Genomic DNA, 11,924 nt, shown 5'->3' on the forward strand with positions numbered 1-11,924 from the left:
AGGACCATTTCTCTCCCTGCCCTGCCCACTCATCAGGATGCTCGAGGCTGAAAACTGATCAGGGCTGGTCCCCTTCACATCTGCTAACTCCAGAGCAGGGCAAAACACACCCGTCCCAGTGCTTCACCCCAGAAACCTGCGTCTCCTGCTTCTTCCAGGAAGCCGGATCTCCCGGCAGCTGGCAGGAGAGCATCAACACGCAGTGAGCTGAGCCTGCTTATCACAGTATGAGGCAGCGTCAGGTGGGGAGGGAGTCACAGGGGGCCAGAAGGAAAGGCACACACACAGAGCTCTCCTGGCACAAGGCACTGCTGTGAACCATATTCCTTCTTTGGATCAGCCAGCTCCAGGAGGCCCTTAGCATCATAAATGGTGGCAGGAGGCAGATGAGCTGCCCCTTGGAAAGGTCTGGCTTGGCTCTGCTAGGTCTCCTCATCCCAGAGACATAGCTGCTTCTGCGGCACATAGTAATCGAAGGTGTAGCCCTTCTGGCAGCTGCGGATGCCACATTTGTAAGAAGAAACCTTGCCCCCAGCATCGCGACTCTTGCAATACTTCAGCATGCATGGGTACCACTCGATGCTCAGCGAGTAGCTGCAAATGCAGGGTTTCCAGCGGTCTGCACACAGCTTGCAGCGCTGCAGGTCAGGGAGATCCGATGTCTGTGGCAGGACCTCGAACATGGAGCCATCCACCCCTGCGGGAGAAAGCAAGGAGACATTGCTCAGAGTGCTGCCGAAAGGCAAAGCCAAAGGAGAGAGCCACCAAAGTGAGCGCTGCGCTCTCTGCACAGTCTCCAGGACAGACAAGGAGAACGAGGTTAGACAGAATGCATTTCCAGGGGCTGTTTGGACACAAGTCTGAATAGGGACCACGGGAGAATAAAGGGCCCTGGGGAAAGCAAGCCAAAAGATACACAAAGCGTGTAAAGAATGAATTTCTTTTGGGTGATGGACCAAGTGAAATGTTACCTTGAAAATACCTGCCTAATTAGGTTCACTAGGAGAGCACCACCAAAAGAAGTGGGATACGCTAACAAATAGACTAGTGCAATGTGACATGCAAGCGAGACACATGCCTTACCCACTGGAAAGACAGTGAAAGAGAAGCCAACATGATCTGTGCTGATCACCAGAAACCTGGCAGGAGAGATCACAGCAGAGTGCCAACTTGCTGACAGAAGCAGTTCCAACAAAATTGAAGGAAACTTACCTTTCTCCAGCCAAAATTTGACATCATCTTCTCGGGTGTAAATTGCTTCTTTGGCCTCTGCACAGACGTTGTGGATGTGAGAGCTCAGCTGGGCCCCTTTGCTGAAGTTGACAGCTACATCCATGCTGAGATGCTCCAGGCCCCGTACCTCCTCAGCCTGCCGCACTGTCCTGGGATTTTTCTGCAGAGGATGAAATAATGAAAACTTGAATCCTGGCTGCAACAAATTATTCCTTACAGCGTGTCATGATTTCATGCCAACATAAGAAGATGTGCAAATGGATGTTCCTCTGTAAATGCACCTGCATCCTACCTGGATGGAAGGCACTTAAACTTCTTGTTGGGACTGAAACTCGTGATAGTTTATCACTGCTCTGATTTGCCTCTGACTGTTTATCACTGCTTTGTTGCCATAGATGGTCCCAAATCAGTACTTACTTCAATGGGCAATGCGGGACAGGCGTTTTCATGGTGATTGCTCTAGCCATCCACTTACCCTTTGATACAGACTAGGCTGAACTCAATCACGCCTCATTCTAGTTTATTAGTAGGACAGGATCAATGCTATTGATGAACTTAGTTTAATACTGAGTCCCTCAAGCAGGAGGGGTGGTCAAAGGTGGGTCTAATAGCTGAACAATCGGGCAGCTGCCTGGGAGGAGTTTCCAGGCAGGAGAGCTCTAAGAAACCCTGGATGGCTGGGGGCTGGAGCTTGCACTGAGGCCAACTGCAGGGTGCCTCTTACCTGCCGCAGCTTTGCCATAGACTCACTGGGGATGATCTCGTTGCGGTGAAGCCGTGTGACGAAGCAGAGCGCTTGGAACTGGCTCTGGCCCCTCTCCAGCTCCCCTAGAATTAAGGCACGGAAGATCTTCACCTCCTGACAAAGAGATAAATAAACAGAGAGTCACAGATCTTTGCCATCAGTGGGGTGAATCAAGAAGTCAGGGTCAAAGAGAAAGGCTCCAGCCAAAAGAACAAAGTCAAAGGTCTCATACTTCTGCTACCTGAGCACAGGGGTGTAGTCCCAGATTCAATCCCACCCAAAAGCCTGCAGCATAATAACTGGTGTCTGTAAAGTAGTAAGGGTTTTCGCAATCCCACTGTGGCAAGGACAAATTGCTGCCAGCTCACATCCCACATCCACGGCTCCCTCGAACAACAGCTGGAGGTTTCTGTCCTTTACCAAGAAGGCAGGCCAGCCTCCAAGGACTCTCGTTTTGTTTTGTTAAACAAATATCACATAGCCATTATCTCCATGCATTACTTAGGGCAAGTAGTCCTAAATTTCCTCTGCTGCCTTCTCTCACTTGCTTCCGAGCAACTGGTATCCTGAAGAACAAATTATTCATTTCTGAACCTGACAGCACGTAGAACAGAAATGAAAGTCAAATTGTTAAAGCCAGAAGGCACCTGTTATGATCAGCTGCAGGTGACCTTCTTTTCTGCCCGGGTCAACAATTTTGGCATTTTATATAGAGAGCTTCTGACACGGGTTGTAGTCCATTTCCAAAGCCAGCTTGGAAACCAGTCATAGTTACCATCACGTAGACCCATAAAATACCTTCTTCAATAGCAAAACCTCCCTGTATCCTGTTCTGGCATAAATCAACACTGATTTCTATGCAGGTATCAGTTCATCTGGCTTCTGGCTTCAGGGGCATTTGTACACACTGTGGGGGTCTGCCATCCCCTGTCTCGGTGTCAGACCATACTACTACAAGGGCTCAGCAGATGGATCAGAACGGTGCCTCCTTCTCAGTATGTAGAGCAATTATTGCCTTTTGGCACCCACCCACAGCCATCACTCTTAACAACGTCCTCCACAGAGAACTGGACAGATATGGGTGGCTAGGGACCAGCAAGTCGAAGCTATGCCAAGCTGCTAAGATCATCCCTCTCCTCCTGGCCTCCTGAGCTATTCCTGTTGTATGGCTCATAAGCTCAGCTTCTTCCAAACCTCTTTCTGCCCCGAGAAGAAGGGAGCCTTTCTCTTTTCTACAAGCAGTGTCTATGCTGAGTTTTTCTGCAGGCTAGCTCATACATCCCACCATTTATTTCCTGACTTCTCTTCCATGTCCAGAAGAGAAAAGGGTATGCAATTCAGCGCACATCTGGACAGCTGAAACAACAGCTGCAATCCGGGATGCGTTTCCCTCCCCAGGATAGGAGAAAGGATTTTGCTGGGTGCATTTGTTGACTGAAAACTCACCACAAGAGCAGGACATGAAGGAGGTTTGGGAAGAAAGAGATACCAAAAATGCTTGTGAAATTACTACGGAATCATTAATTTTGACAGCTTTAATGGGGAAAATTTCCACTGAGACACTGGCACCACTGGAACGACCCATGTTCCCATCTGCATTTAGTCCAGCTGCGTTCCAGCTGAGCTCTTCTGCTGTGAGCTCCCATACCGTGCAAGGCCCAAGGACGAGTAGACTAAAACTAGTAGCTGACCCTGGCACATTCTTCAGCTGCAGATTTAATTTTGGTTCGCTTTGTACAATCAGCATTCAGTCTGGAAAAAGCAAACAGCAATAGCCATGTTTTGCACTCAGGCCAAAAACCTCTACAGGCAAGAGATTAAAAACGGTGCAGTATTTCCCAGGTCGGAGGCAATTTTTGTAAAATGAGAACATGCTGAGCAACTGATTAATCCTTCTGATCTGCCTATTTAAGAATCAGCCTTCAGACACCCAACTCTCCTTCCTTCTCATGGCTGATACATACGAGGGATTCACAGCTCTCACTGCTCCTAGCAAACGGTCCAGAGCTCCCGACGGATCCCACACTGCTGCAGGTCCCCCGCCCTGCCTCCAAAGCCCAGAGCCCAGCCGCCCCCCCCCAGAGTCCAGGCAGAGATCAGCTCCCTCCCAAGTGGGCTCAGGTCCCAAAGCATCACTTCCACAGCATACAAAGGGTTCCTGGATTCAATGACCCTGTTCAGTGATAAATTCGGACAAAGGTTTTAAGTATTTTTTAAGTGTTTCTGAGTTCCAAGCACAAAGGAGAGGAAGGACCAAATCTGTGTCAGGACAATGCACCAGCGAAGCAAATAAACAGCTCTCGGGCATCGAGACAAGCAGCTGCTCCACCCTCCAACCCAAGGCACACAACAGGAGCAAGCTCGGGGTGCACAGGGTCACCAGCCACTGCTGTATTGCCCTCAAAGCACCTCACTGCACTGCCTCCAGCTCCAGCCTTGCTCCCATCCCGCCAGCAAGCAAGTGACCCAGGGCTGCTGCTCAGATAATCTAAGTATTTATCTGCCTATCTCCGTATGCTTACTGATTTATAGGTGGACGAGTCCATGTGACCTCTGGTAAAGAACCCTGCAAAAATCATCATTGAAAGAGCTCATTGGTAGGGGATAGAAGGAGGGTGTCGTGGTTTCTCAAAGAAAGAGAAAGGTGGGGAAAGGTGGTCTTGCAGTGGGGGAGGTACAGCTGCAGGAGGAGCTGCAAGGGGGAAGAAGACAGTAAAGATCAGCGGGGCGGTGTCCCACCGCACGACCCATCCTTTCGTCCGCCCCCAGATTCCCGTTCCTCGGAAGGACATGGCTGATCTCCCTCATGCCTCCCCACTCCTGCCCGCAGGCACGCACCCAGCCAGCCCTTTGCTCCCCACCTGCCTGGCGCAGCCCCTTCCAGCTGGACTAGAAAGGCTCTGTGCCGGTCTACCTGGGCAGTATATTAAACAGCAAAGCCAGATCTTTAAGTCGGCCGTTCCACCAGCCCTGCTGATGCTGCTGCCTGCGAGAGCAACTGCCCTGAGCTGCCACGCTCAACACCTGCAACCCCTCACACGTTGGGGTCCCCCAGAGAGGCGTCATTTCTTCTCCTCCGCCCTGCGTCTCCAGCGCTTGTGGCCCACAGCCCTCTCCCAGCTCTGTCTCGCTCCACGGCATGTAAAGGAAGCAACGCTGGCACGAAGAGGGCTCTGGTGCTGCCTGAACTCCAGGTGTCAAGGATTTCCAGCACATCTGTCGATACCCAGGGAGGTGCACTGGGAAAGACAGGAATGGTCCCAGTTTGCCAGCACTGAAATAGCTAGTGAGCCAACGATCAGCTTTAATCAAGCTGTTTTGTTCAAGGAGCTGGCTCCTATAGCATGTGTTGTTCTGAAGAGAGAAATCCCACCTTTACCTGGATCCAAGGAAACCCAAAGCAACCCTTGCTGTGGATTTCAGACCAAGGCTAAAACTGTGCCATACACTGGCCCGTTTTCTGGGAGACACGCACCCTGCAGTGACCACTCTCTCCTGAGCAAGAAGTCAGTCTCGTCTTTTCCCCAGCCCTGCTTCACCTCTCTGTCTCAAAGCCTTGCTTGGCTTTCCCTACCTTCCTGGCTCTCCCTGCCCTGGCTATGCAATCTCAGATTGAGCAAGAACCGAAGCCTGTCACATCAAAAATATGTCATGCTTCTCACATGGAAAGAGCCACTCAAGTTTCTCCTACTCAGAGAGAGCCTTTCCCTCCCCAGCCACCTCACCTCTTTCCCACCAGCAGGAGTAGGGAGAATCAGTGCCAAGGCAGGTACCCGGCCAAGGCAACAAAAAGCACCTTTAATTCTGGGTTTCTGCAAAATTTCCCAGCAGGGAACAAGTCCCAGCAGAACATTGCCTTGGCAATGCGGGGACTCTCCAGATGAACTCATCACGGGGGCGTTGAGAATCCTTGGCCCTGACCCTCACTCGTGTGGCGTGTACAGTTACACCTATTGTTTAGGTTTGGATGACAAACATTTGGTGAAACAGAGAACAACCAGTTCTGCTCTAACCATGGCACTGGAGGTAACCGCAGCCTTGGCTTTCACAGCAAGGGGAGAGTGGCTCCTCTTTCCTAAAGGCAGAAAGGAAATCAGTGCACCCAGCTCCCAGCAGCCCAGGTTGCCTGCACGTGTCAAAGGGACTTCCAGCAAAGACTAGCCTGCAAGGAAGAGCAGGGAAATCATCGAACTTCTTCCCTCCTCACACCGTCCTCAGCCAGCTCCTTCAGGGACTGTCATCTGGGGTGCGAGAACTATTCAACCCCCATTTCTAAGTTTTATCCAGTAGAGACTTACAAGCCTGTGTGGTCTCAGATCTGATCCCAGCGTCTCAACTTCGCACTGAGTGGAGCAAACCAGTTCCCAGGCTAATAAATTATTTCAATGCCTTCCTCCCCACAACCCATTTAGCTTTCCTGCCAAATTTCTCTCCCCCAAGGACATCAGTGCTGCTGTGGGACCCACTTTTGCCTTTGCTGTCGCATGCCTGCTCAGAGCCGGGGGTACACGCAAAGGGGACGCGCTGCTCGGGGCGCTGGGTGACAGCGGCACTCCTGGGCCCAATTCCTTACCCTGCCAGCAGCCTTTGCTGTGGTCAGGGCCCTGCCTGCGCTGCCCCGGGAAACAGCTACAGTTAGCCAGAAAGTCATCATGCTTGTACAGCACAGAGAATGTGTTATTGCATCCACACTGGGGGTCCAGCCAGCTGAGTTACCCTGACTGGGTGGGGATTATGGTTTTTAACCCCTCTTCTACTGGAAATGGCTAAAATAAAGACACTTTGGTGCACTGCCTCTCATAGTCAGGTATCTACAAAGGTGAATTAAGGATGTGCTGGGAGAGGGGGGGAAAAAAAAAAGCACATTTTCAGGAGCAATAAGGTTTGACCCCGATTCTTACAAGCACTGAGCAGCCAGAAATCCCCACAATGCTCCGAGATGCTTGGAAAAACATCCTCTAGTTAGGCACCCTCATGCTCAGCACCCACAACCTGAGGGATGCCTTAAAGTCAACTGCCAGAAGCCACTTTTGAAACTGGATCCTACCTAACAAGTGATCTCCCCAAAGCAGTGGAGCGAGCAAAGGGCAGCTCTGAGGAGTGCAGCCCCCAGCCCCGTGCTCAGCTCAGCAGGCCGTCGCACTGCCCTTGCGTGCAGTACAGCTGCCATCAGCCCACACTGAAGCCATCACTGCAAGAGAGAGCATTTTTAGGTACCTCAGTACAGCGCAGGGTAACAGCCACCACTATATTTTAATGAGCCCACCCCATCCCTCCTGCCCTCCCAGAGGGTGCTGAATGAGCTTCCTTTTATATTTTTGGTATCTCTATGGAGAAGAGACTGCTTTCCAAATTACACAGCTGCCATCTTCAGACAGATGCTTTCCTGTATCACCTGGTCATTGAGCACCTAGCACGATGGATACCACCCCAGAATATCACGTAACATCAGCTTTATTAACAAGGAAATTAAAAGGACTGGCAGCGCAAGCGTTAAAATACCATTACTCATACTTTCTCCCTTGTGTTTCCAACAGAACGTTTCCAGCAATCAAAAGGAAATAGAAACTTTTCTATATCTTTGCGCTGACCTTAGAATAAAACCACCCACTTTGTTCTCAGGCCACTGTTTAACAACTGGCAAGATCATGCTATTCAAATTAGACACAACATTTAAGGTTGCTGTTCCCCCCTCGCTCTTTTTTGCGATACATTTTGTGCCTGACAGTACTACACAGGAAAAGAAGAAGTGTTTTCATCGCATTCTTTCAAACTGCAAGAAAAGAAATGGTCTTCGCTACCGTACTGCCCAGAAAACATCAAGTCCCAGTTTGGTCTCCCACTGACCAGTTTGTGCTGCACTAGAGAATGAGGAAAAAAACAGGTGTGCTCTGAGGACAAGAGTCCCTCAGGTTCAGCTCTGAAGGGGAGACAGGGGTGGAAGAGAAATTAAAATCCCACCTCTCTGGAAGACCCAACCACTGTTCAAGTCCCACTCAGCTTCCACCAACATCAGAGCAGAGCAATGAACCGTGATCTCATTATAACTCCTTTCTTCCCCAGCCCCTGGTCTAGCAGCAACTCCTTGTCAGTGAAGAACAAAAAAAACCCTGCCTTTGGACTAACCCCCTGCAGTTTAAGCCAGAGAAGTGGAAAAACCATTTGTGCAAAAACCCAGCATCCTGGCCACAGCATGACCGCACAATCTAGCTTGGGAAAGCCAGATCAACAACCCCAGCTGCTTTTACCAAGGCTAAGAGCCTCAAGACCTTCTCTCTGGGGAGGAGAAGTTGTGTAATGTTAGAGAGATGAGCACCAGAGCAGAACAGGGAAATGCCTGTGTGCAGCCAGGACAGCAGGTCAGAAGGGGAAGCCAGGCCAGGCAGCTGCCTGCTCACATCATTACTCACTGCACTGCAAATTCAGCTCCTCGGTCCTTTATGTCCTTATGGCTTTTTTCACCTATTTTCTAGCAAAGCCATAAAACAGAAAGAGCCAGTACCCAACTGTTCTAAAACTGAAGATTAAGAACGGGCTTCTGCAAGTCTGATGCTTGCAAAGCCTTCCAGGGATCATCTCCTGTGCATTTCCAGCAGGAGCTGAGGGCACACATGGAGCTAAGGATTTAACATACTGAAGTCAAAGATACCTTCAGAGAACCTGACCCCAGAAGCAGCTTGACTATAGCAAGGGTAAGAGCAAGAAAAGAGCAAACATACTCTGTTGGGCTTGTAGATGAGATTTGAGAGCAAGCTCCCTCAAGAATAGCTGAAGCAAGCGAAGAATGCTGAAATGATCGACAGCTCAGGACACCAGAAATCCCCAAGTCACATCCCAGGCTCCCAAAGGGCCTACCTAGAGGATCTTTAATGAGCCTGGATTTCCCTTGGCCAGGAATACGCTGTGATATGCAAGTTTGCAAACTGCAGGCTTAAGAGCCCTCCCTCCCTCCTTGGACTTCCTTGGTGTGCTGTGTCTTCCTGGATTTTTTTTTTTTTATAGGACTGCTTCCCTGTATGTGTGCTGGCATCACGTCCAAAATCACCATGGCTTCTGCTAGCATCTCAGAAAGAGGTGGGCTTGACCCTGCACCCTCCAGATGGAAGAGGGCCATCCAAGAGGCTTGCGAGGAGACTGGGACCAAAGAGCATAGCTGAAAGGAGAGGAGGCAACAGAACGACCCTTGGCAGAAAGTTCCATGGTTCACAACAGGCTGGAGTGCAACACCTTCCTATCTCATGGGTTTGAGCTTCCTCCGGCCACAAACCGAAGTCCACCCGAGCAAACAGTCTGAACGGAGGGTTGGAACGAGATAACATTGTCGTGCCACCCGGACAGCCGTGCCACCCATGGCAGCAAACAGCTTTTCCCTGTGCAAAAGAAAGTTCACTGCATCCAGCCGGGTTTGGCATGCTCCGAAGAATGCCACACTGGCCCAGAGGCTACCATCTCCTGCTGAGAAGCACGGGATCTTGGACTTCAGCTCAGCAGTACCACCTCCCTGCAGAAGGCCCACCTCACACACACCGGGCTGGGAGGAAAGGCTCCCCTTACGGGAGGGCCGTTGTCGGTCCCACAGACAGCTGTCGGTCAAATGCCTCCCACACCACAAACTCATGCACGTGCTCCCAAAGACAGCAGGACTGCACCTACGGAGCTAACTGTACCCCACGTGCACCGTGGAGGGAGACGTCCTAGAGGTACGGCAGAGCACAGACACCCCCATCCAGGAAGCCGAGCTCTCCCCACCGCACCCAGGCTCTCCTGCGCTGGCCCCGCTCCATGCCCCGCTGCTGCGGAGCCTGCCGTGCAAATCAACGCTACTCGCAACCCGGCAAGATAGAACAGAGCTGCCAGGTGGGCTGGGAGCGAGAAAGGCTTTGCCACCCATCCCGCTGGGATCTTTCCCGGCTCTCAAATCTCATCTACAAACCCAACAGAGTATGTTTGCTCTTTTCTTGCTCTTACCCTTGCTATAGTCAAGCTGCTTCTGGGGTCAGGTTCTCTGAAGGTATCTTTGACTTCAGTATGTTAAATCCTTAGCGCCTGTTTTCACCACAGAGGCAGCCCGGGTTACAGGTGTACCCCCGCTGGGGACCGCGGCCGGGAGCGATGCGCCTGGGAACTGCTCGGCGGAGACCACGAACAAAGACCCCGGCGGCGCTTGGGGGTGGATGAGGCCTTTCCCTCCACACGCAGCGGGACCACCGCTCTGCTCGGCGGCAGCTCCGGCTCCCGGACCCTCGGCCGGGCTCTGCCCAGGCTCCGAGTCGGTGCCGGCTGCGGGAGGACCCTCGTGTGCCGATGTCGCCGCGCTCTCGCTCGGCCCATCTGCTGCCCGCCAAGGGCTCTGGCTCCTCCGGCTCGGCCGGAGCCACGGCGAGAGCCCGGCCCCGCGGGGCACCCACCGCTGCCGTCCCCGGGGCTGGGGGCCAGGGGCGGGGGCCAGCGCTCCAGCGCGCACACCCCCCCCCCCTCCTCCTCCTCCCCCCCCTCGGGCGGCCGCACCCCGGGCCCCCCTCTCCGCGGGGCGGGCGCAGCAGCGGCAGCGCCCGGCGCCGGGGCGGCAGCCCGAGCCCTACCTGTCTGAAGTCGGCCGTGAGGGTGACCAGGGCGCCGTCGGCCGTGCGCAGCTCCAGGCTGATGCAGTCGGAGCCGCTGTCGGCCTGCAGGCTCTCCTCCGTCACCTGCCCGCCGGGCAGCCGCACCCGCACCCGCAGCTCTGCCCGCGCCGCGGGGCCGGGCGCGCCGGGCAGCGGGGCCAGCGCCAGCCAGAGCAGCGCGGGCAGCGCCGGCAGCCGGCGGCCGCGCATCCCCCCGCGGGCTCAGGGCAGGCCCGGCATGGAGCGGCGTGGCAAGGCGGCCCCCCGCCGCGCCCCCGGCCCCGCTGGGCTGGCTCGGCGCGCCGGCCGCTCGCCCTTTTCGTGCGAGCCCTCGGCGGGCTCTTCCCTCGCCCCCCCCGCCCGTCACTTCCTCCGCCGGGCCCAGGGACCGGCCCCGCGCCGGCAGCGCGCCGCCCCGCCGTTAAAGGGCCAGCGCCGGGCCGCCGCGGGGCCGGGAGAGCCGGCGCTGCCCGGGGCGGCGTCCCCTGCGCGCAGCCCGCTCCTCCCGCAGCCGCGCCGCCCCCCGCCAGGCCGCGGCTGCCCCGCGCTGGCTCCGCGCGCCTTTGCCTTTGGGGTCTGTCCCTCCTGGGGGCGCGCAGCCACCTGCGAACTGCGGCTGCAAAGGAGGAGGGCAGCGTTGGCAGCGCAGCGCAGCTCTCCCGCCTGCACGGAGCCCTCTGCCCGTGTGGTCGCTGCCAACTGAGCATTTGCACGATTGCACAGGCTCTCGCAGCGCCGTTACAGCCCTGTTGCGAGGCTCGCTGCGGTACCCCTGCCCCCGAGGATGTACCGCGGGCCGCTGCCGATTTTCCTTCACGGGCATGTGGCCCTGGGTCCCTTCAGACTCGGCGGTTCAGCCAAAAAGCTCCCAACCTGCCCTTCACCCACCCAGTTCTGCAATCGCTTCCAGATGGGCAGATGCTCATGAAGGGCCCCTTTGATTTCAAAAGGTCTCTCTGCAAACACAAAGGTCACTGTGGCAGCCGGATCAGGGCCTCAGAGAAAGAGCTTTGCAAGGAGAAGCACGGGAATAAACAACCATTTAAATCCACACTTCCAGGCAAAGAGAGCGCTCTCGTCCAAGTAACGCTTTTTCTGGGACTTGACACAAGTTTTAACCCTAAATTTTCACAGCCTCCCTCAAACAAACAGTCTCCTTGAAATACTTTTCAGGACAATAGCAGTGCTAAAAATAAGAGCAGAGGAGAAGAGTTAAAGTTAAGAGGTGCAAACAGGGGAGAAAAGAAATGGCTCGGCTCAGGTACAAAAAGAGAGGCAGGGCCCACAAGGTAGGAACCTACAGGAAGACCGTTCCTCATGACAAAAGCTGCAAAGGCCCCACT

General features: G+C 54.0%; 1 protein-coding gene across 1 annotated transcript; it reads right to left on the reverse strand.

Moving 5' to 3' along the window:
- Positions 1–422: 422 nt before the first annotated feature.
- Positions 423–10,791, reverse strand: OAF (out at first homolog). The gene is made up of 4 exons (XM_075723371.1): positions 10,561–10,791; positions 1,958–2,092; positions 1,213–1,393; positions 423–697 (listed from the first exon to the last, which is right to left on the reverse strand). The coding sequence occupies exons 1-4, from the start codon at positions 10,789–10,791 to the stop codon at positions 423–425; spliced, it is 822 nt and encodes a 273-aa protein (XP_075579486.1).
- Positions 10,792–11,924: the final 1,133 nt, after the last annotated feature.

This window comes from Pelecanus crispus, chromosome 19, assembly GCF_030463565.1.
Source record: "Pelecanus crispus isolate bPelCri1 chromosome 19, bPelCri1.pri, whole genome shotgun sequence".
Classification (NCBI taxonomy): Eukaryota; Metazoa; Chordata; class Aves; order Pelecaniformes; family Pelecanidae; genus Pelecanus; species Pelecanus crispus.